Source organism: Heterocephalus glaber, unplaced genomic scaffold (assembly GCF_053883595.1).
Source record: "Heterocephalus glaber isolate CG9 unplaced genomic scaffold, H.glaber_assembly_v1.0 deba00000347, whole genome shotgun sequence".
Lineage (NCBI taxonomy): Eukaryota > Metazoa > Chordata > Mammalia > Rodentia > Bathyergidae > Heterocephalus > Heterocephalus glaber.
This window is the reverse complement of record NW_028258143.1, coordinates 5,627,451-5,653,575: the sequence shown is the minus strand read 5'-3', so window position 1 is coordinate 5,653,575 and position 26,125 is coordinate 5,627,451. Positions and strand designations below refer to the sequence as shown.

General features: G+C 33.8%; 1 protein-coding gene across 9 annotated transcripts in view; it reads right to left on the bottom strand.

Moving 5' to 3' along the window:
- Lrp1b (LDL receptor related protein 1B) overlaps positions 1-26,125 on the bottom strand; it is a 1,848,437-nt gene that overhangs the window by 1,204,946 nt on the left and 617,366 nt on the right. For all 9 annotated transcript variants that reach the window (XR_015445151.1, XM_087195526.1, XM_087195530.1 and 6 more), the window contains one exon: positions 291-428. Coding sequence is in view for 7 of the 9 variants with exons in the window: in XM_087195526.1 (XP_087051652.1) it covers positions 291-428 (138 nt within the window). In the remaining 2 variants the exon portion in view is untranslated. The remainder of the gene's footprint in view (positions 1-290; positions 429-26,125) is intronic.

Here is a 26,125-nt window from a genome sequence, read left to right as displayed (position 1 = left end):
CCTTGATTCCAGTTCCATTTCTAGGTCCCATAATTTCATATTTCTTCGTCTCATGTTTCATTTTCCTCATCCCCTCAAAGACTAAATGTGTGTTTTCTGCTAATAATCTTTATAAATAAGACACAATAATTAGAACTTTGTAACATATATTGAGTGACAGGCAATAAATTTCATGCTTTCTAATTGATATGATTGTGATTAAAAGAATAGGCAGGTTATAGGTTCATCTGGAGCATTCTTTAATCTGAAAACGTTAATAACTCAGTTGCATTCTTCCACAACAAACTTACCACGACAGTGTGCTCCCTCATCATAACCGTCTGAGCAATCCAAGACACCATTGCACAGCTGGGATAAATGGACACATTTGTTGGTACCAAGGCAAGCAATATGATTCAAGGAACACTTGATTTCTACCTCCTTAGGACCTAAAAATATGTAAAAAAAAAAAAAAAAAGAAGAAGAAAATGATATATGTTATTGAGGAGCTCTGATTTTTGGAGACTTTGCAATTAGAACATAAGATTAAAAACCTAATTTTTAAAAGTTGGATAGGGAATTAAATATTGTTATTCTTTTCATAGGATGCAAAAATATAAGTATATTTTCAACCAGTAAAGTAGGACAGTTTTAAAATCTGAGGTTTTCTGTATCTTTTATCCCTAGATAATTTGAACAGAGAATTTAAACTCCTTGAGTCTCGATTTACTCATTGCAAAATATGGATGATGGCAAATTTGTAGCAGGACTCCTGTTAGAGTTGTACCAGGTAACATGAACAAAATATCTTATAGGCTGAGCATGCCTAATCTGAAAATATGAAATCCCAAGTATTTTAATCCAAAAATTTTTTGAGCACCAACACGATGCTCAAAAATATTCAGATTCTAAAACATTTTGGATTTTGGATATGTGGATTAAAGGTGCTTAATTAGTAACATTATTTCTATGATTTAAATGTGGAATGTCCTCCCAAAGCCTCTTACAGTCAGAGGTGGGCCTTTGGTAATGTGATGGATTATGGGGTGCTACAGGTGACTTGCTTCTAGTAGGTGTAGTCTCCTTCAAAGAAACAGGTCATTGGTGCATGACCTAGAAGGGCATATCTCCCTCTCCAGCTCCTCCCTTCTTTCTCTGTTTCCTGGTCGCCATGATGTGAGCAACTTTCTCTGCCAGACCCTTCTGCCCTGCCCTTCCTGCCTTGGAGCCAGGGAACCAGGGGCTGAAAACATGAGCCAAGATAAACTTCTCCCCTTTAAGTTGTGGGTGCCAGTGATTATTGTGTCCCAACCACCAGAGAGTGACTTAAGACATCTATGCAAATATTCCTAAACCCAGAAAACTCTAAAATCTGGAACAATTCTAACCTCAAGCACTTTGGGTAAACGATATTCAAACCACATTGGAATGTAAATAAAGATACACCAATCTAAAAGTGGTTTTATTTTTAATTTGTACTTCAGAATATGAAGAATAGCTAATTATAAACTTGATATCAAAATCATTTTACTTAAAAAAAAAAAACTTATTGAGCCAATATAACACAACAGAATTCACTAATGAGTGAATTTTAGATGAATAGGGCCTAAACACTGAGTTTACTTTTTGATGGTAACTATTTTGTGTAAGCATAAAATTCTTTTCTGTTTTTAATATATGCATAAGTCAGAATATGTAGTTTTGAAGTTCACTAAATCTAAGTACTAAACCTTCAAATTGGGGGCCGGGGATTTAGCTCAGTGGTCTCACAGCCTGCTGCACAAGCACAAGGAGCCGAGTTCAATCCCCGGTACCAAAACACAAAAACAAACAAAAAAACCCCATCAAATTGTATGTTCTCTGTACAAATTTCTAGTTACTGTTCCCCAAATGCTGGTCATGTACTCTGTAGGCACTCTCAAAGTTCCCAATATGATTCTTAGTCTTACTTAACACTCCCAAATCCAAAGTGTAGTAATACCAATATTATTAAAATCATGTAATGATCTGACATTGATTATTGCAACAATCATGATTCTATAGTCAAAAATATTTAGGTTTCAACCACTTCTGTCCATGCAGTAAAACATTAATTTGTTTAATTAGGTAATCAATTAGTACTGTCATCTATAAAATGGGACCACCAACTGACTCTATCTTGCAGTGTTCTTATGAATGTCAAAAACTATTGACAGCAAGGCCTCCAACAATGTGAGGTGCTTGCTCAGTGTAGGATTTCAGCGTGTTAGACATATTAATTAAATGTAGTGTTAAAGAGGGCTTAATAGACTCTGGAGCCAGTTTCTTGGGTTCAAATCCTGCCACCAACCTTTATGAGAGGCTTAGGCAAGATTTATATCATTCTTGTACTTCACAGTGTCATGGTGAAGATTGTATCAAAAGCTCTTAACATACCACCCGGCAAATACTAAGTAAATATTTGCTGTTACAGTTAAATATTACATTAAGGAGAACTGCTGTTTGGTACTTTCTTTTTGCTGCAAGCTCCCAAAGAATAAAACAGCTCAAAAATTTCATGCTTGATACCAATAATAATAATAATAGAGAAAAGGCCAAACACTTTATAGAATATGTAAAATTATGAAAATTGCAAATAATAGTACTGTGATAGAACTAGTAAACAAAAAAAGCAAAAAGTATTACATAAGCTAAACAGAAAACTGTAGTTGCAAAAAGTAAAATATTTTGGAACCCCCTTACTAAATATAAATTAAAGGTATAAATGATTTTGATGCTAAAACAGCTTTCTTCATTGTTTTGCATGAGTATAGTATGAAAAAAATTTATGATAAAAAAAGTAGATGAAATGTTTTGGTACTAAATAGTTTCTCTGTAGTTGTCCATATATATTTACATAATTACTACTATGTGATGTTATTATTTTTGTCAAACACTTAATCCAACTAAAATATAACTCACTTTACTATAATATGTTTAGGTAACTTGAGTATCAATATTTCTAAAAATAAACATTTATTTTCATGTTTATGTGTTTGTGGATGTGTGTCTCTGTATGTATTTAAACTACAAATACACACATTTGAATCAGAAATAAAGATAAATTGCTTTTCACTGAGTTTCTAACTATTTAATCATACATTTGTAAGATGAGCATCAATTCATTTAATAGTAAAATTAAACAGCAGTAAAGTTCTATGATCAACAGTTATAATGTAGTTCTCATTAATATTATATGGATGATTTTACACATTAAAAATATGCATCCTTCCATAATTGTCAAACTAGTGGACAGGCTGGTCACACTGAGACCTCTCTGTAAAAATTTCACAAATAATCTACAGAAAGAATATTTCATAAACTTGGGAAATTTTAGAAACTTTATAATAAGAAAACTTAAGTGAGTTAGTAGTTCTTACAAACAGCAAGATTATTTTAGAGTGATGTATGTGTTGGATGAAATGAAAGTAGGATTTTCCCTCTTTAAGATTGTCAGGTAACTGATGAAGATGCCAAAGGAAGTGAAATTCAGACCTGGGGGCAAGAAGGCCTCAGCTAATTTATACATTTTGAGAAAACAGGAGAGTACTTGGTTTGCACTAAGATAGCACATGGAACTATCAGATTATTCCTAAAAATAAGATATGGGTCAAAAGATAATTTATTGTGGCCTATCAAAAGAAGAGATACTTGGTTCCCTTACAGACTAGTCAGTATAGCCTTCTGGTCTTTCATATACTTTTGCTTGTTTTTTATTATTTCTGACTACCTCATAAGACAACTAGACCATAGCCAGATGTACTGTACCTTATCCAGTCTCTCCCAAATTATCATTTCAAAATGCATTATGTCAACGAGAATAGTTGTAAGGTGCCCTGAAGTAAATAGCAGAGATTACTTGTAGTGGTTACTCCAGACATTGGATGTTATCCTCACAAATGAGAGAGTCAATACTTTAGACCAGTACTAGGATATTTCACTTGCAAAACTGCTGAAGCAGGTATTTTGCTATTGCTCTTTCTAAAAAGTGGAAATAGGCAAAGGCATTTTGAGAAACAACAGTTCCTTCCTCAAGTAAAATTCGCCAAGAAGTCATGTGACATGAGTATTTAGTGTACTGTTGTTTTGAGGGATAATCTATCCTTGAACCCCAGTGCTCATTTACACAGTGAAGAAGTATTTACACACAACACTCTTAGGTCAGTCCCTAAGTGGACAAAAGTGTCTGTCCTCACCTATACCCATCTACCAGTGTGACAAACAGAAAAAAATAAAAATTTGCTATGAAAATGGAGATTGGACGAATTCCTGAGAATATTAAATCATTCATTAAATGATTCATTTATGAAGATTTTATGTATAAAAATATTTCCCAAGCAGAGATCATAGAATATATTTAGCAGAGCTTATCACTGGAGACTTCCTGATGTTCTTGGCGTTCTGGTTTCAGTTGCTGAATCCTGAGAAGATGCGGGAACTTGAAACAGGGTAGGGGTCAAAGCATGGCACACAGGGAATTTCACACAACAACACTTAAAATGTTCACAAGTTCTTTAGTCTTAGTTGGAATATCACTTCAGCTTTTGGTGATATATTTTCAGAAAATATTTTTAGTCTCTGAAATTTAATTTTAGGTGACCAAAGTAATTTGGTAAACTTCAGAATATAATGATTAAAAAAGGAAAACTTCATCATTAGGGGAACATAAGAATAGTGTTTATACTTTAAATTATTTATAGGCTCTACCCAATTAGTGGAAATAGGCTCTGTTTCTTAAACAAAATCGTGTTTTACAAAGACTTCCAGGTACTGCAAGAATAATGTGATTAATCTCTATTCTTTTGAATGTTTAAATCATGTTTTACATATAGAGAAAATATTTTACTCTGTTCAATAATAAGGGGTAAGGAAACGCATAAGCCTCATCAAATGCATTTTCTGATTAAAGGTAATGGAGCTGACACATTTTATGAAGAGATGGAGATATATCTTCTGTAGTGGTAAACATTGCCACGTATCTGCTCTTGTCACATTAGTGCATCTCAGCAGATGCAGCATCACTCTTTGTTCCCCAAAGTTAACCTCTGCAGTGTTACCATATCCCACTTTCCGCATCTAGACCTAGATCAAGAATCGCCTCTTGGTTTCATTTCCCATGTACTTCCTTCTAATGATTCTAAGTCCTCTGGCTGCAATGTCATACAATTTTCTCATTCCACACACCCAAATAAAGTTTTTTTTTTCTGATTAAATGTTCATTCCAGTAGCATGTCTTTCTTCCTACTCTTTAAAAATTTACTATTTGGCTTCTTAAAAATATTGGCTGCACCTGCTCCATTCCCATTTCCTTCTCATTAGTCTCAGCTTGCAAAATTCTGCTGAACTTGTTCTCCCAAAGATCTCTACAGTTCTGCTCTCAATGAAGCCAGAGAAACACAAAGTTCTCCAGACCCTGGCTACATTTCCTCTCTCTCAGTCATGCCTCCCACTGCTCTCTCTCATGCCTCTTGTACTCAAGTCACAAAATTGGTGAGGTTACTGATCCTTGCCCATGTCTTTCTCAAAACCTCTTTCCTGAACTTTCCTCCATTCTTGGCCTAGAGAAAAAAAATCAGTATCTTCAGTTTGGTGCTGGTATTACTTTTCCTTAAAGTTTTACTGACTTCTGTAAGCTGTGAGCTATTATAAATTTTTTCTCATTTATCTCTATGATTAATATAGGGACCTAGCACATTGCCCAATTTAGAGTATGTGCTTGATGTAGAGAAGTTAAATGGATATGCAGTACATTTTCACTGCCACTAATTTCCACTTCTCTCTGACATCCCAGAACTTACCTTTTCCCATCATCAATGTATTCTATTAATACAAGTTTCACTTATGACTACTCTAAAACTTATAATGGTTGTTTTTTGTTTGTTTGTTTTTAAGCCATGGTCTAACTATGTAGTGCAGGCTGGTCTTGAATTTACTTTGTAGTTCAGGCTAGCCCTGAACGTTCTATCCACCTTCTGAGTGTTGGATTGTAGGCATGCACCACTGCACCTGGATTTATAATGGTTTGCAATTGCTGGTCAAACCAAACTAAAACACCTTGGCCCGATTTCATCCTCTAATTGAAATTTAATGGGGATTATTTATAAATAAATTTAAATTTTTAAATGCTACTTCACTCATTATTATCTTCCAAGTCCCTAAAATACATTAAGTTCATTTCTATTTCTGTTTATTTCTTGGTGTTATACCACTATCTTGAAGGTAAACCATCTCCTTTTTCTTTGTCCAACACAATCCTTCAAGATCATGATCAAATCCTAGCCTTTCTTTACAGTATTCTTTGGGGAAAACTATGTAACATTGGAAAGCATGTTAGGTTTAAACAGAAACCCTTAAATTTGGGTTTTTACCAGCTACTTAGTAGTTAACTAAAATATGAATAAAGTACTTTGAAGAGGCTCTTTATTCACATTTAAAAAATGGAAATAATAGTGTCTATTTCAGAAGATTGCCACAAGGAACAAGGAAATGAGAATTGGGATGCACTATACAAATGAGAGTTATCTGTGGATGTCACTGCTCTCACTTTGTCCTATTAACCTTCTCAGGTAAAATTTATATCACGTTTTCACTTTATATAGTGTGCAAATCTGTGCAGTTTAAGTTCTGTATTACATAGGCAGGTTTGCATCATTTCCTGAGTCTCAAGGCCTTTCATTTATTTTTCTCCCTCCTCTGCTTTACAATATTAGGGAGTATAATGTAGCAATGAAAACATACTGAACACTAGTTGGTACAAAACCAAGTAGAAAATTATTTGCTATGTGAAGATATCACAAAGAAAGCATAAGATGTCTTCAAAATTCAGAAATGTAAAATTATGCAGTTTTGGACTCATCTCATAATTCATGTTTGTTGATGAAGAAAATTGAAATTTGATTATATTTTAAAGAACTATTTGAGTTTTTAGTAAGGTTTAACAGTGATTAAAATATATTGAGGAACACAAGGATTGTTTTTATGAATATGTTACCTTTCAATATTTAGCTTTTAAAAATTCAATCTCATGGAAATATTTTCCTCATTAGACTAAAGATTCTATGATCTCAAAGAAATTATGAGAAATATCTAAAATTAGCTTTCTAGAATTATTTATGTTTCATTGTCATAATTAAGTGATATATTAAAATTACTACAGAATAACATGATTTTAAGTACTTAATCTTTTTATTTTTATTGGTTTTCATGTTTGTGTTAAGAATATTTTGTACATGAAAGTCAAATCTAGTTTCTTGGACATATTATGAACACATTACCATCTTTGGTTTTTCAAAGGGGGAAGGAATTCCTATGCAAAAAGTATATGGAAATATCACATTATAACAGCTATGATAATTGTCATATCTATAAAATCAACATAATTATAGCAATCTAAGCCAATTAAAAAATGCATAAGGCATGATAACAAAATTATTTACTACATATTATTTGAGATAATTAATACATAATATAAAATATTTAACAGCATGGCTCTACTTATATTGAGCATAACACTGGATCACATATTATCTTTACAAAAATAATAAATTTTTAAATGTTGGGGATAAAACCCAGGGCTCTATGCTTGTTAAACACATGCTGTAGCAGTGAGTCCATCCCACAGCCCTCCACAGTTTGCTTTCACGTATGCCCTCCTTCACCCAACAAATAGATATTTTAAGTCTAGTGGAAAAATAAAAGAAATTTATAGTATTTCAAATAAAATTAAAATAAATTTTATGAGCTTCAGCTTTTAAATATGTATATCAATATTAACTCATATTTGTTAGAATATATTATATGATTACACTTGAGGGTAGATGAATCTCAATAAGAACTTCTAAAAATTCATAGGCCTTCAATCTAACAGTAACTTGCTCAAAATAATTTCCAAACAAGTTTCATCAATAGCTTTTGTGTTTACATATTTCAAACGGATGTTGTGAAGATTCAAAACTGGAAGAGACGTAAAGGTGACTGATTTCATCCAGCTGTACAACTGTAAGCCATCTCTGACATCTGTTCTGTTTTTACAGTTCTTGGGAAGGAGATTTTGCAGCTTTTTGATAACCTGGTCCAAGGTTTCAAAATCCATTCTGGTTTTGCTCTTATTCCTTAGAAGTCTCAGTGTAGGAAGAGTCTGCATCTAATATACAGAGCTTTATTTATGTATTTAATATGTGAAAAAAACATGATGGCTCACCTAAGGAATATGGTTCATATCAGTGAGATCCTGCTATGACCAAAGTACTATTGGGTGCACTATTATGGAAATAAATAAATGGAAGGCTACATGAAGATTCTTTTACTGAAGACTTCTGGATCACATCAAGAAATACTGTCATGTTAAAAATAGCCTCATATTTGTGTGTGTGTGTTTGTGCACACACGCACGCATGTATATGAGTGTGTGGGTGTGTGTGTTTCTGCAAACTGTAAAATGTGTTAACATATTTTATCATATTAGTTGATTGTTGGTATCTAAATCAAGCAAATATAGGTAAAGTCTTACATTCTGCTGTACTGGGACTGTAAACCTGAGAATATAGACAATATTGTCAAAAATATTGTATGGATATAGCCAAACAATCGTCATTAACTGTAGCGTTAAAAATGTTTCTAGTCTTCAGACTGTCTTAGTTTCTGACTTTTCAATATGAGGACAAATAAATTAAAGAGTAAAGAAATCACTGTTTTATGAGTGATCAATCATCATTGCAACATTGCCATTGATTAAGTCCAGTGCCAAAAGGAAGAACTCAGACTGGGTGATTAAAAAATCAGTAACTATTTGGTTTCTTTAAAATATTCTTCTCCATGCATTCTTCACATGTTTCTTGTTTGCTGAATCACCTACACATACTTTTTGTTAAAAGCTCTAGAAATTTCTTTCCTTCTCATAACACTTCTGTCTGCCTAGTGTAAAAGACACCTGTACATTTTTAAAACATCTTTTCAAATCCTGTTCTTTGCTATTCAAGTTTGATAAACACGTAATTTCTTAGATTCTGTATTTGCAAAAAGATTCTTATATAAATGATGGGTTAACTCCAACACTGCAATAACAGACCATCAGTGAAAATAAGAAAACTACTTTTGAGAGAAGGGCAATTCATTGAGACTCATATACTCTTTTGGGTGGTAATTTTGTTGATTAACTCTCTCTGACTTTTAAAATAAATGAACACATATTTAATCAATAAAGTGATATCAGAAATAAAGATGACCTTCTATCTTCAGTTTTCAAAAAGTACCAAATCCACAAGAAACAAACATGTTCCAATCATTACTTATAATTATTTCCTTGAGAAAAATATTTACCCAATTGTAGATACAATAGCTAAGAAAACAGAGGAAGTGTTTCATTGGAGAGTATGTTGCTTCTGAAACACAGAATAGAAGCCGAGTATTTCTTTTCTAAAGCGACACTTTTCCCGTTTGTTCTCTGAGTTACTTTCCCTATTGTAACCAGGCAACAGCTTCCGGTTGCAGTTCTGAAGTCCAGGGCAGCATAGAAAGCCTGACCCATTAGAAGCAGACTCTCTGGTAGGAAGCTTGTTAGAAGACTGATGCTTGACAGGAAAAGCCAAGCCAAATCAGATAGTCCTCCACAACTTTCAGAGGACAAGTGTCTCACTGCTACAAAGAGATCTGAGTGAGACCAGTCAACTGGTCTGGCCATGTGTCAGACAGTAGAGATGCACTCTCTTTAATTCCTACACATGTAGTAGAGATTGCTTTTAAGCCTCATGCTGTGCACACAGAGAAATTGCTATTGACCATTCTGAAGAGATTTGTTTTATTTGTTTTGGGGTTTTTTGACATTTGTAAGAGAAGTTGGTAATTTCTCCAATGTTTTCCTCTACAGGCTAAGATAATATAATGTTAGATACAAGTCCCCAGTTAAGGCCAATAAACCAAGCGCAGGTCAATGTCAGGTGATTAATGGCAAAAAAGGGTACTTTTAAGCTGTGTGGGAGAAGTGATAATAATTGAAGAAATTCCAAATACATAAATCATCATCATAGATCATGAAGGGTAATATTTACTTTTTTAAAAAACAAAAGCACTAAGGAAGCTGTTATTTGGTAGCTAATTATATAACAAACATAAATATAAATATATTCAGCAAAAATGTTTATACTTTTTGTTCTCAGATTAAGAAAAAGAGGAAAGCTATGTTGAGGATCCACAAGAAGCATCATTTTTTTGGTGAAATTAGCTCTTTGCTATAATTTAGACAAGTGGGAATCAACTCCACAAAAATGGGAAAAACAAGCATTTTTATTAACAATTCACTCAAGGCAGCATTCAACTCACAGATAACCCTAAAATGAAAAGAATCTTGCTTATTTAGAGAGAAAATTAATATATGATCCTTAGTCAAACCATTTTGATTTCACTCTGTATATATTGGCAAAAGGTAGAAAAATGTTTTCTGAGCCTATCGGCAAATTTATCATATTAAAAGTTATTTAATAGGAACTGTTCATTTGTTTTTCCATTTTGGAAACAATGAAACTGATGTTTACTTGCTGTGCATATATACGAGAAAAACTGAAAAGAGAAGAGGAAATACGTTTCACATCACTCCACTATATTTTAAAAAGGAAATTTATGCTGCATGTTAAAATAAACAAATGTTTGAGAGACCTGATTATCATACAAATAGTATTACAGTGAGAGGAAACTGTTAGAGTCATGTGAACCATCCTGTGAGACACAGAGATTTTTTTATAGAAGCCAATTTATACTTGAGAGAAAGAATATTAAACAGCCTAATTTAAAGGCCATTGGATTGTACAAATATTATTAAATATAACAATCCTGAATCAGTGCAAGTGTATAGATATAAATTTTCAGACTAAAAGTGTAATGTCACTGATGAAAGATGTTCTTCAAATTTTAATTTTTTATGACATTCAAAATGATATTAAATCTGAAAATGACTTTATGATGTACTTTTAAGAAAACAAACTGTTCCTTATTACATTTGTCAAAGTAGCATTATATTAATAGGATAATTGCTCTATGTTGAGTGCTTCCTGTGTTCCAGGCTCTGTGGTAAGCACAATATCCATTATCTTATTAAATTCTCACAAGAATATTATGAATTAGGCACTATAATTACCATAATATAGATGAGAAAATTAAATATTTTAGAGGTTAAATGCCGTCTTCAAGGTTACAAAGTAATACTGTTATCAGATCTTTTGTTTTCAAACCTCATTTCTTTATTATATATCCATATCCTATTATGCTAGAGTCTAAAAGAATGAAGCTTAATATGTATGACAGTGTCATATACCTTCTTTGTGAGTAGGACTCCTGAAGGATCTTAAGGAAAATGGAAGAAATCAGGTGAGATGTCAGGATTGTGAAGTCATGCTCTGTCAGTAGGTAAACAACTCTCATAGCTAGGATAATATCCAGATATTTAACAGCAGATGAAATGAACTTTGAGGGCTACAGCTTCTGTCCTCTGTCCTAAAAAGGCCACTGAGGAAAGCCTTAGCCCGCTGTGGATGATGCCTAAACTTCTATTTGAGACCCAGATGTTCATGGCTATTCTGGCAAGGAAGAGACAGAGGGTATGTCAAAGGTGGCAAATGGGAGGAACAACAGGCTGGCTGATAGCCAGCTAGGGTGATGGGTGCCACAGCAGCCTCTTGCTCTTGCCCATTTCTGTGTGAAGATATATGAGATTGTTTGAGGCCCCCAAAGACCACTTGGTAGCAACTGTTTAAAGTAAAAATAAAAGCATTCCAATATTATATTCCTGTTTGAATGTGCCATACATACAATTTAAGTATCAGTCGTGCGTAGAGAAACTGTCTCATCTATTTCCAGCAAATCCTAACTATAATCACAGTTCCCACATACTTTGCCTTGATTGAAGAATATTTACTCATTGTGACTTATCTAGGATGTTCCACAAAGATATAAATACAAGCATGTTTTTCAATAATGCACTGATATGGCAAAATCTGATTCTTCTAATGATCAGCTAAAAAACCATAGCACAAAAATCTGCCCTTTATCCAGTTCATCAGTCTACTGGCATGTGTTTGTCTCCACATTGGTGGGTCATGCTCTAGGGTCAAACAGTCTGGTAATGTGACAGGTGCTTCCCCTCCTTCGTGTGGGCCTTGGCAGAGAAGCTCATCGCCCAGTTACCTCAGTAGGTTGGAACCCAGAGGAAGAATACCAACAACAGGTCCAAATACCATATGGCACAATGATGGCCCTTTATGCTTTTCAGCCACAGATTTTTCCTCCTAACATCTGCCATCGGTATGTTCTCTCCATACCAGAACTGACACAGAGCAAGTCAGTCTCAAAACTCTAAGAGGGAGAACTGATACCAGTTACTAATCAATTTCAGGTAAAACAATCCAAAGCCTTAACTAGCTTGATTTTGAGTGCAGCATGCTAAACACTTATCTAGATTCTCCCAGAGAGTCACTATAGAAAATCACTGTGGGGACTCTGAGTGTGATCATATAACTTCCTCAGCTCATTAAACAGTACATTGGCTCCCTTGTTTAAAAAAGAGCTAATGTCTCCAATTTATGTGAACAATTAGACAACTGCAAAATAAACAGTATTCAGTGAATAGTGAATCAGCAAAACAGGTTCCTCTTTCCTGAAAGTAGTCATCTATTAGAAATAGTCACTTCTGTCTAAATTTTTATAAAGCAATTGCTTCTTTCAGAGAATACTGGATATTCTGTGAAAGGATGATGGTTTTTGAAGAGTTAAAGGAGAATATAGAAAATAGTAAGATTCAACTCAAAACACAGATTTCTAAGATTATTGATATCATTAATGAAACTAACACATTAAAAGGTATCTGGTCTGAAAAAAATTAATGAACTAGAGATACCTATTATTTGACTATTTTATAGGATTCCCTTATATTTATAGAAAATTGTAATGGTTTTTATATGTGCAGTAGGTCCTTGAAAATGCCCTTGACTCAGGAAGAAAAACAAAATAGCATCCAAAAAATGAAAAATTTCTGATTGTACATGCTGATGTTATAAAAAAGATAGAAAATAAATGAAACACATATTTACCAAATACACCAAGTATACTTCTCTATTTTATTCTTCTGCTATGTTTGAGGGACTCCAAAGTTGGTCGACTTTACGTTAAATTTTGTTCCACAATAAATATTGTAGCAAGATTTTAGTGAGTCTTCCACCAAGTGTTTTTGTTATATATATATTTACAAAGGAAATCATTGATTTTCTTTCATTTCACTTGCCCTTTATAACCCTTTCACATCCATGATAACGATTAAAAAATGGCCAAAAGGATTTAAAATAGAAGAAATAAGGAAAAGAAAAGGTTGATAGAAATGTGCAGAATGAAAAATCAGGCATTAGGTAGCAGAAGTGACCCCGTTAAAATGTGGCACTTTATAGCATAGCTTTTGCAAAGCGTTAATGCTGTATAAATTTGAACAAATGCATGTAAATGAAAAATTGCCCCCAAAGCACAATATTTTTCTCCTTCTAAGTTTAATGAGTATTTATTTTATTTTGTGAGTCAATTCTAAACAATTCACTTGTCAGTTTAGTACTACTATTAGATGCGAACTGAAACCTCACTAAAGCTCGGTCTTTGCAGACTTGAGAGTGCACACGCATACACAAGCATGCACACAGACAATCATTTGGTAAAATACAGAACAATATTCTGCTACTGGCAAGTGTAAATACACAAAACATACACACCATTTTCTGCAGTGTTTTTCCTGTGGCTCCTCCTATGTACTTGTAATGATACTATCTATTGAAGTTGACAAATGATAGCAAGGTAAAACAGCACAGTTCTTAAGCTAAGATTAGAGAGAAATTCAAAGAATTTCTTCAAAGATGTCTCATTTCTGTGTAAATTTTTCTTGGAAATGATGTGGTTTATTAGGGTATTTTATTAAAAATCGTCAATTCAAAGCTTCCTCAAATATGAAAACTTAAAGTTACCCTAGATAATCTCCATCTTTGGACCTTTTGCTGGGGTCCATGAGGGGTTCCATCCTTGAAATTTTATAACATATTTCACCATTTTGGAACTTTGATCAGATTTTCATGGATTATGTCTCTCAAGAACATTTTCCCATATTTCATACTAAGTATTTGGTCAGTGTCACAGTCAGAACCATGCATTATACTCTAAGGCAATGCTTCCAAAATTTTAGTATATGTATGAATCACTTAAGGACTTTTTTAAAGTGCAAATTTTGATTCAGCAGCTCTTAGACTGAGACTCTACACTTCCGTAATCTTGCTGATTTCAAAAGTTCTGCTGAGCATACTTTGAGCAGTGATGCTATAAAGCCTCCAAAAAGGCATTTAAAATTTAGTGCTTGGTGGGGATGGCAATACATCTGAAATTCTAGCACTTGGGAGGCAGAGGCAGGAAGATCATAAGTCTGAGGCCAGTCTGTACAATATACTGAAAACCCGTCACAAAACAAAACAGAAATCTAGTTCCAATATTCCTGGAAACATGTTCATTGAAATAGAGATCCTGAGGGCTGGACATTTAGCTCAGTGGCACTGTGCTTTCCTCACAAGCAAAAGGACCTGAATTCAATCCCTGGTACCAGAAAAAAGAAAAAAGAAATAGAAATAGAAATCTTGAATAAACGGAGTATGTAGTTTCACTCAAACATATATTAAAAATGACATCCCTTGAAAAAGAACAAAAGTAAAAAAAACCACATTTTCTTTATCCAGTCTCCACTTGATGGGCATTTGGGCTGTTTCCAAGTTTTAGCTACTACAAACTGTGCTGCCATGAACATGGGTCCACATATATCACTGTGGTATGATTCTTTTAATTCTTTGGGGAAGATACCCAGCAGAGGAATAGCTGAGCCAAATGGGACCTCTAATCCTAGTTTTCTGAACTATTTCCATACTGATTTCCACAGTGGTTGCAGCAGTCTGCACTCCCACAAATAATGGAGCAGGGTTCCTTTTTCCCCAGCACCCCACTGGAATTTGTTATTGGTTGATTTCCTGATAGCAGCCATTCTTTCTGGGGTGAGGTGGAATCTCAGTGTTGTTTTCATCTGCATCTCTCAAATGACCAGTGATGTTGGACATTTTTGCATATGTTTACTTGTTATTTTTACTTCTTTGTCAGAGAAATGTCTGTTCATTTCAGATGCCCATTTTTGAATTGGGTCTTTATATTGGGGGGGGAGGGTCTGATTTTTTTTAAGTTCTTTACATATTCTAGATAGCAGTCTTTTATCTGAGGAACAGCTGATTAAATTTTTTTCCCACTTTGTAGGTTGTCTCCTAGCTCTGTTGGTGGTTTCTCTTACAGTGTGGAAGCTTTTTAATAAGATGAGATCCCAGTTGTTGATTCTTTGTGCTAGTTCCTGTGTTACTGAGCTTCTGTTCATAAAGTCTTTTCCTATGCCAGTGTCTTCAAGGGTACTACCTAACTTATCTTCCAGCAAGTTTAGTGTTTCTGTCTTAATATTTAGATCTTTAATCCACTTTCATTTTAGATTAGTGCATGGTAAAAGATAGTACTACTCAGCTATAAAGGAGAAACTAGAGACATTTATAGCTAAATGGATGCACCTTGAGGCAATACACTTCAGTGAAATAAGTAGGACACATGTGTAAATACAAAATAGTTTCTCTGGTGTGATAAACTAAAAGTATAAATAAGGATCAAAATGTATAATTGATAATGTGAAATAGTAAGAAAAGGTCTAAAGGTGTAGAGAAAGTGGGAGGTATAGGGGAAAGGAAAGAAGGGAAAGGAAAAATATGAAAAAAGTAAAAAATGGAAACAAACTCTTTGTAAATAGGAGTGGAGGGGCTGAAGGGAGGGAAGGAGAATGGGAAAAAAGTAAGAACCAAGATACATCATGTAAAGGTACAAGTTCCCAGTGATGAATGTAACTGTATTGTATTCCTAAAATGTAACAATAAACTTAATAAAAAAAAAACAAAAGTACATAGATTTAGTAGTTTTAGGAATATGAAGGAATTGACATTTGCTATAAATTCTGATCCACAGCAACTTCTTCTGAATGATTTTACCTTTAAAATAGCAAATGTATTCATATAGGGATAAATTTAAATATTACACAGATTTTGTATTGTCGACGAAGAAACAAGAAAAAAAATGGCATGAGTAATATAAAGGAGAAGAGAAAATAAGCCATTGGATAACAGAAGTGATCCTGGTTAAATATAGGCCTAAATTTATAGCATAGCTTTATAAAATAAAAGATTAAAATTATTTTCATTTGACACAGCCGAAACTTCTAGGTATTTTTCTAAAAAAATTAAATATATCATATTACAAAGATACATGCATACACATGTCTATTGCAGCATAAATCATAATCAATAAATCTTGGAAGTGGTGCATATGTTCATCAATGGATGAATGGATAAGAGAAAATGTAATATTTATACACAATGGAGTACAAATCTGCCATAAATTTGAGTCATTTGTGGGAAAATGCAAATACGTTGGGAATATAAGTTTAAATGAAATAAGTCAAACACACAAATGAATTATGGCATGGTTTCTCTTACATGAGAAATCCAAGGTGTAAATAATTTAAAGAGCAAAGTAAAATATAGATAATAGGAAACAGAGATGGAACATTTACAAATGGGAAGGGGCAAAGAGATCGGGTAAGGGTAGAAGGGAAGGAGACACAAATATTAAGATGCATTAAATACATGTATCAACTCCCCATGGTGAATGCAATCATTATCCACTACCAGTATGAAGTAATGAAAATTAAAAATTGAAAAATAAAATGAAATATGAGGCAGTATTTTCTTTAGAAGTCCTTGTTTTATGTTGTTTGTTTTCAAAACCAAGAATGAAAGCACAGAAGTACAAAGGAAGAACCAATCATGTGATGTCAGTTCTGACAATTTGCCTCCAACTGTTTTAGTCATTTCTCAATTTACTGAATCTTATCTTTTTTTTTTTTGTACTGGGGATCAAACTCAGGACCTTGCACTTGTGTGGTGGGCGCTGCACCACTGAGCTAAATCCTGGCCTTACTGCATATTATCTTATGTCAAGGATGATTAGTCTTAATAGCTATGAGTCAGAACTTGTGACCTGACAAACACGAAGATAGAAGACCAACTTTCATTTTATTGCCACGTCTTGTATGTTATAAATATATAGACATATAAATGTGTGCATATGCTCTTGTGTCCTCCAATTTACTTTTCTATTGCATCCTACCTTCATTCTCAGTTTTATTTTCTCAAACTTTACTTCTGGGAAACTTAAAAGGCAAGTTTATCTCTCTGGAAAACTAGCAACAAACACTTTTTTTAAACACATTTTAATGTACTTTCGTTAATTGCAACTACCTTTTCTCCTGTTTTCTGGAATCACACTGCCTTCTGTGTGATTTCTGCCACTTCATGTTTTTCCTCAATTGTTAATTGATGATTAAGAAAGATCTAGTCTGAAGCTACGTAAAATATGCCAAGGAGAAACTTGGTGTCTTATTTTATTGCTATGAAATAACCTATAATAATTAATCAAGTAAGTACCAGGACTTTTTTCAGGCCACATACTACTGTGAAGTAAAAAAAGAGGAGAGGACAATATGTTTTCTGTTTGGTAAACTTCTCTCTAATTTTCTCTAAGACTGACTATCTATAAAAATGATTAAAGAATTGAATAGATGTCCATGAGGTTTGAACATTAATGCAAATGTACCAAATAAACAATGGAGATAAATTGTAAACTTCTCTCAAGAAAGAAGTATCTGCTGCTGAATTTTAATATCTGTATTTTCATTTTGACTTATGTTTGGGCTTGCTATGACATTATGCTTCATGTCCTTAGAATCATTATTAGTGTGAAATGATTAATTGCCATTTAGTTGTACCAAAGATTTCTTAAATCCAAATATTTCCTGTTCTTTGCATTCTATTTTTAGGAGAAAGAGACAGATTAACCAAGTGTGCTGTTCTTAGGTATTACTTTAAAATTCGTATTACTTAGTCTGTCAGTCACTATACGTTTAACTTGATCTCTTGTTGTCATCCATTGCATGAGGTAATATTTAATCACATCCCCGAGATTCTGTAGCATTGGAAACCAAAAAAAAAAACTACTGTTCATTATATTTAAAAAAGAGATTTCCTATTTTAGGGTTCAATAATAATTAAAAACAAAAGTTTTAAAAGTAAAAAAAGAAAAGGTTAATAAATAGTTTTTTAAATTGACAATAAATAATTGTATATACTCTACCTTTAAGGAATTGAAGCTAAATTTTAGATTTAATGAAAACAGTATCAAAATTAAAATATATAGTATTTAGGAGGTAAAGTTCTATTGAATGTTTTAAGAAATATTTCAAATAGTGAAAATAACATGAAACGGTTTAGAACTACTCAGAAATTATCTCAGTTTCTAAGTATTGACATTATATCTCATCTTGAAATTTCAGGACATTTAAAATATATATCAGTAACAAAGATACATTATGACACTAGTTTTTGAGGCTGTTATAAATTACTGAAGGTTGAGGGCATAATAAATGACCCTAATTAAACATAGTCACTAAATGACTTAATTTGCTGATAAGAAATTGTGGAATAGCATACAATGCTTTTTTTTTTTTTAATTAGGGGAATTCTGTTAGTCAGAAAGCAATGTCTTCTTTCATTGTACTTCAACAACTCATTCTGTGTACCAAGCTTTACTGAGAAATAAAAGTCTCAGACATTTAAAATCTATCATTTTTGGCTAAGGTTCTGAGCAATAGAATTCCATAGGCTACAATTCTGGACCTGTTTTCCTAATGACATTTTTTTGATGTGACTTTTAGGAAACTGTCACTTTGAAATATAAGTCCTCTTGCAAGTTCTTTACCCGGTAAAATAACTTTTCACGATGGTATCCCTTTATATCCTTCACTATCTATTATGGTATCAGTGAAACTGCTAGGGAAATAAATTTTTAGCAGAGATTCTGTCCCTCAAAAAAAGTCAAAATCGTGTTCCAACCTGCAACCCTCATCAGGCTAAAGAGCTGCTTCCTGGCTAGCACTTCAGTCACTTCAGTGAGTGCATGATGAAAAGAAGCTACCTGAATTAAGCAATTTGCATAGGCATGTGGCTAATCTCTGCCATGGACATGTTCTATATGATGCATGCCTTTGAGTAGGAACTCTTGTATGTATCTTGGTTGTAAATATCTGAAATTCAGTTTTGTCTTCCTCAAAATTGGCCTTAGCTTTGAAGGGCAAATGCTCAATCTGTTCCATTCAGACTCTCATTTCTGCAGGCCCTGAGCAAAGTAGTTATTACCTGAATAGATTTCATTTCCAGCAAATCTCCACTTATGGATTCATATCTCTATGCTAGTACAAAAACATACAGAAAACAATGTAATAGTAAATTATATCAAAAGGCTTTCCCTCTATAAGGATGTAGCTAGTGTTTATTGAATGAAGCCTGCAAAAGTTAACCTTAATTGCATCAATTTGATTAGTTTAAGAAACACCCATGGGACTAGTAAAGCAGATTTCTGGGTGGATTCTAGTCAGTGCTCAAAAGAATGCTAAGAAGAATCCAGGCAATAAAAGCCGGACTTAGGAGGCTTTAGTTGGGAACAATAACTTCATTGGCAGCTGGACTGGAGACCATGTGTGCTATGCTTTGGCAGAAAATTTGTCTACATTTTGCCCATGTCCAGAGACTGATGGAGACTGAGATTAAGGGATATGAACTAATTGATCTGGTGGATGAAATTTCAAAGCAGCCCAGTATTCAGGCTTTGGGTCTACTACTGGCTGCTTTTAACCAAATTTATGGTAAGAATTAGGGAGCCAAAATCATAGCATAAAAATCTGAAAAACTTTAATTTTCACATGTATTTTGGAGCTAAAGGATGTCAGGCTGCTAAAGAGACTGGTACCATTAAAAAGAAAACAAGTACTTTGTACAAAGATAAAAAGAAAGATGCCTTGAGGGCATCCTAGCAAACAGATACTACCCACTGCAGGCTCAAGATACAAAAATGTAAACCTTTCATTTGAGAAGTCCCTGGGACCCTGCTTGAGAAGGGATTCCTAGGGATTGAGTCCCCTGGATTTATTTCACTGCACTCAGCAATCAGGTACTAAGAGGCCATTGGAGCCATGCTCAATGAGGCTCCAGCAGAGTGTTCCATGTGGCAGCAGGCCTTGGTGTGGTCTGGTTTCATGCATGAAGAATGTAAGAGTTGTGGTGTCAGGAAGGCTTCCTACCCAGATATCAAAGGAAGGTTTAGGAGGCCAGGCAAGAGTCCCAGAGAGCACAGTGCATCAACCATGGGAATGAAGCCCAAGGTGCAGTGGAGATCCCAGAAGTTGCTGATGCCAGGAATATGGAATGTCTTACAAAGGACAGCTGTAGCCCTAAAGTGGAGGCAGCCCAAAAGAGAGGCCATATGAGCTACAAACAGCAAGGCCATAGGACTGGGTCCACCCAAATCCTCTGGAACTTATCTCACAGCCATTTTCCCTGGATGCTGGACATGAGGACTTAATGTTTCCCCTCCTGGGTTTTGGTGTTGCTTTGCTTTTATTTTTCTCTATCTCTTATTCTTCCCTTTTAGAATAGGAATGCTCACTCTTTGCCCTTGTTCCTTGGAATTATATAACTTGTTTTTCTTTTATTATTTTTAAAGAGATTCACACCTCAGAGTTTACCTTAAATCTCAGGGAAGAGTTGAGAGTGAATTTTTAAGCAGTGCTAGGATTGTTGACACTGTAGGAAGGGGCTACTGCATTTCTAGTTGTATGTAGGATAGCCACATCATTTTCGGTAGAATTATGAGTTTGCAGTTGTTTTTATTTCGAGATTTAGTATTGATTTAAGGAATCATGTTTGGGTGTTAAGTTGACAAGGGGTGGGATGTGATGATTAAACTTAATTGTGGTGATTTGATTGACTTAAAAATGCCTAAAGAATTAGTAAAACTCATTTCTGAGTGTGTCTAGGTCAGTACTATATGAATATATTACCTTGAGTACTATATATCACCCCTGTATACTGCCTTTCTGGCACTGTTACCCTGCTCTGCTTGTTGGCATGATCTTCAGTCATTATGTCTTCTTTGGATCCAGCCACTTATGAATCAAATCCCCTGAAACCAAGCCAAATTAAATGTCCCCTCCTTTAAGTTGTGGGTGTGTGATACTGTGTCCCAGAAATAAAAAAGCTTACTGATCTAACATTTATGTACTAAGCAGTTGCCTAAGCTCTTCAGACATTAATTAGTTCAGTCCTCTGAACAGTTTTTTGAAACCCTCATTATTTCCATTTTACAGGTAGACAAACAGATATTGAGAAGTTAAATTTCTTGTTCAATGGCACATTTATTATTTTTTGAAGTCAGGACTCGAACTCAGAAATGTTGGGCTTATATAATATGAATCATATTGTCAGTTCTCACATAATCACCCACTGTGCCTATTGTCTAAGACACTAAATGAAGGGGAGGATTTCTTCCCTTGTGTAATACTTATCACTCTAGTTCACATTGCTTTTGGTTGATGTTTTCCACTATATATATATATATATATAATATATATATATATATATATATATAGCCAGTGTATTATCTCTGAAATCCTCCTGAGGGTGCTTTGTTTGGCTCTTTCTGTTTTTACTCTACTTTGTTTTTTGTCTTCCCCCTTACATAGTTCTTGATATTACTATTAAAAAATTCACATTTTTGGTTCTGCAAAGTCATGATCATAAATAATTTAAATAATAGCTCAAGTGTTACATTTTAAAAATTCTCAAATGAATGAAAATTGCAAATTTACATAATATTTGGGATATGAAAATATATCTACCCCCCCTCTCAGAGCACAGGAGGTGAGCCACACGGGCACCAACAGCACCCTCCATGTGGAAATGAGACGACACATAAACAAGTCTCAAAACCAGACTTTCAGATCACTTAAAGCAACCCCAAAGGGAAAAGAGATGGAACGCTCTGATACTCAACCACCTGGAATCCCTAAACTGACAACAAAAGAGGATCTGGAAAAAATGAAACCAGGAATAATTCCTCAGATAACAGCACAGACTGTGCCATTATGCAAGACATGATTAATAAATCTAGAGAGATCACAGATAAAATAATAGAGGACCTGAGGAATATGATGGAATCCCAACATTGGAAACAAATGGAATCCATAAAACATCAGATGCAAACAGATTTCCAGGAGATCAAAAACTCCACTGAAAGTTTATGCAGCAGAATGAGCCAATGTGAGGACAGAATTTCAGATATAGAAGATAAGATTGCAATTAGTGACCAGGAAAAGAAAAATTGCTTTAAAATTGTAAGGGACCAAAGAAATCAATCGAGGAGCTGCTAAAGGATGCAAAGAAGAAAAACATCCAACTGATTAGAATCAAGGAAGAAACAGGAGAGAGTGCAGATGACTTAAAAAAAAAACTGTTCACAGAAGTGATGGCAGAAAATTTCCCAAAAAGAGGAAAAGAACTTGACACAGAGATAAGTGAGGCATATAGGACTCTAACTAGCCTTGGTCAAAAAAAAATCTACACATAGGCATATGATACTTAAAATTCCAGAAACCCAACAGAAGAACAAAATTCTACAAATGGTTAGAGAAAGGGAACAAATCACATACAAAGGAAAGACCATCAGAATCACAGCAGGCTTCTCAACGCAAACCCTCAAGGCAAGAAGAGCTTGAAGTGACGTATTTCAAGCCCTAAAGGAAAACAATATCCAAACCAGATTGATATATCCTCCAAAACTATCTTTGAAAATTGATGGAGAAATAAGATACTTTCATAACAAAGAGCACCTTAGGAAATTCATGAATACCAACCCAGCACTCCAAAAAGTTTTAGACAATATCCTAGGAAAACACAATGAAGATCACAACCCCAGGAAGCCCAGCAGAATGAATCCTTCAGGCACAACAAGAAATTAAACACAAAGGGGGAGAATCCAACAAAAAGAAAAAGTCATGACAACGATAAGTCAATATGTATCAGTTACAAGCATCAATGTTAATGGTCTCAATTCACCAATCAAAAGAAATAGACTGGCAGAAGAGGTCAAGAAGCAAGATCCAACAATATGCTGCATACAGGAAACATATTTAATTAAAAAACTCATAGACTGAAAGTTAAAGGGTGGAAAACAATACTCCATGTGTCAGGAACCCGAACAAAACCAGGAGTAGCTATCATCTTTGGAGATCAAGTGGATTTCAAACCAAAATCTGAAACACTTCTGTTTCCAAGAATTTCAGATAAGTTACAGTCAACTTGTACGTACAAATCTATTGTGAACATGTGTTTTCTTTCCACTTAAGTAAAAACTTAAGAACAGAACTGTTAGTTCTTAACAGCAATACAAGAAATTTCTATATTGCTTTCCAAAATGGTTTGTCATTTTACATTCACATTAGCAGCATTAGAAAGTTCTAACTGGTTCACACCTAAGCTGACATTTGTTCTTCTACAACTTTTAACTTCATTTCCCTAATGAGTGTATAATACGATCTTGTTATTGTACTGGTTAGTATTTTTCTGATTCTAGAGTTACACACTTTTTCTTGTGCTATACTGGCTATTTATCATCTTCTTGTGTCTACTTTTTAATTGACTTGTCTATTAATGAGCTTTAAGAGTTCTTTGTATATTCTGGTCATAGGTTATATGTAGTATAAATACATTTTGGTTAAGGACTACTTTTCATTTTTTTAACGATGTCATTTAAAGTTCTAAATCCTGATGGAACCTCATTTATCAATTTCTGTGTTTTGTACATCATATTTTTTGTATCCTAGGAAATTCTTACCTACCCTAAATTCATGAACATTTTCCCATATAATTTCTTCTTAAAGTTTCACAATTTTAGTTTTTCATATTTATGTTCATAGATCCTTTCAAGTTATTTTTATGTATGGAAATAAAGAGTTGAGGTTAATTTTTCACATATGGACCCCGGGTGTCTAGTACTATTTGCTGAAAACACTATCTTTTCTTCTGATCTTGAGCTGAGTTTATGTTCTATAAAATGTTAATGTTAAATAATCTTTCAAAAGTCAGTGGACCATATATGTGTGGTTCTATTTCTAGATTTGCTGTTTTATTCCATTGATCTATATGTCTTTCCTTACACCAACACTGCTTTGATTACTGGTAGCTTTGGAGGAAGTCTTAAATTTAGGTAATAAATGTCTTCCAACTCTGTTACTTTTCTTTATTTTTACTTTTCTAGGTCCTTTTACTTGTACATAATTTTTAAATTTCAATATCCAATTCTTCATTAATAGCAAGTATACACAGACCTGAATTTTTGTATATACCTTGTGTTTTCTACTCCTGCTAAATTCAAATACAAGTTCTAGGGACTCCTAGAGATTTCTTAGTATTTTCTCTGTAGATGATCATTTCATCTACATATAAAGATTTTGCTTCTACCTTGCCAATCCTATCCTATTTGTTTATTTTTATTGCCTGACTATTTTGGTTTGGACCTATGTTTCAAAGTATAGTGGAAAGATGAAGAGTAGGCATATCTGCCCTTGTTCACCACCTTAGGGAGAAAGCATTGTATCTTCTCCATTTATATAGGGCATTTTTGCTGGAAGTATGGAGTACATGTCTTTGATCTGTTGAGAAGGTTCTGTTCTACTTCTAGTCTCCCGATAGCTTTTATCATGAACAGCTTAGAATTTAGTCCAATACTTTTTCTGCAACTACTGACAGGATCATATAGCTTTTCACTTTCCTCTGTTAAAATGATGACTTTTGGCGGTAGATCTTGCAATGCTGAATCAACACTGCCATCCCTATAATAAAACCACTTTCTACGTACTGCCAGATCTGACTTCTAGTAGTTTGTTTTGTTAAACAGATTTTATCTATGTTCATACCTTTTTCTTCTATTATCTTTATCCAGTTTTAGGATTAGCACAATGTTGACTTCCTAAAATGAGGGGAGAAGTGTTCCTTCTTTCTTCTGATTTAAATGTTTGGTATAATTTATCATTTAAAATGTATATGAGTCTGTTGTTGTCATACAGGTAGGTTTTCAAGCTAGGAATATACTTTCTTTAACAGGTGCTATTCAAATTTTATATTTCCTCCAGAGTCAGTTTCATTAATTTGTCTTCCAAGGTACTTCTTAGAAGTTGTCAAATTTATTTCAAAAATATTTCTGTAATATACTTTCTATATCCTTTTAAATTCTTTAAAATCTGTGGTAATGTCCTCTAAATTTTGATATTGTAAGTTTAAAAAAATGTATCATTGAAAATATTTTTAAAGCTATAATCATTGGCAGAAAGGAAGAAACATTTAAAAGATTAAGGTAAAGCTTCAATTTAGAGTAAACATGAAATACATAAAATTTGTTTTAGCCACTTGGCATCAAGTTGACTTAAGAAAATTTAATGTGGTTTTGATTTTTTTATTACTAAGCAACATAAAGTAACCTCTTTATTTCAGAGCAGTTTAGAGTTAAAGAGTTAATAACATACCACCTCAAAATATACCATTTTGATTTGAGCTGAAAATAATGAAGAAATATCAGATGGGAGAACTCTTTGCCTTTTCCCTTTCTTCTCTAAAGCAAGGTGTAAATTTCACATTGTGAAAATGTCTCCTTTCTTTACTCTCCGACTTTTTCTTCTGTACTATGAAGAGGAGAATAACTCTTAATCACCAGAAACTACTCATCATTAGAGAACACTTACTTGAATCTGAATAACAAATTTTACTAAAGTAATCCTTATCTTTCAAGGGATTTTCATATAAATAGATAGGTACATAGATAGATAGATAGACAGACATAAAATACACAGTCTTTTCATGGATTCTGAGTACTTGCGATATCATAATACATGACATGAAACAAAAACATTGTAGTGATTGTCAATAGCTTCCATAGTCCAATCAAGTAGTTGCCATTAATTCTGGCCTATATTTAAAGTTTTGCACTGTAATTTTGTCATTTTATACTTTAAAGTTAATGACCCATGCAAATTAGTTAGAAAAAGAAAATTACAGCTTTTAAAAATTGTTATTATAATTGTGGTTTTGGTAACTGGGTTTTC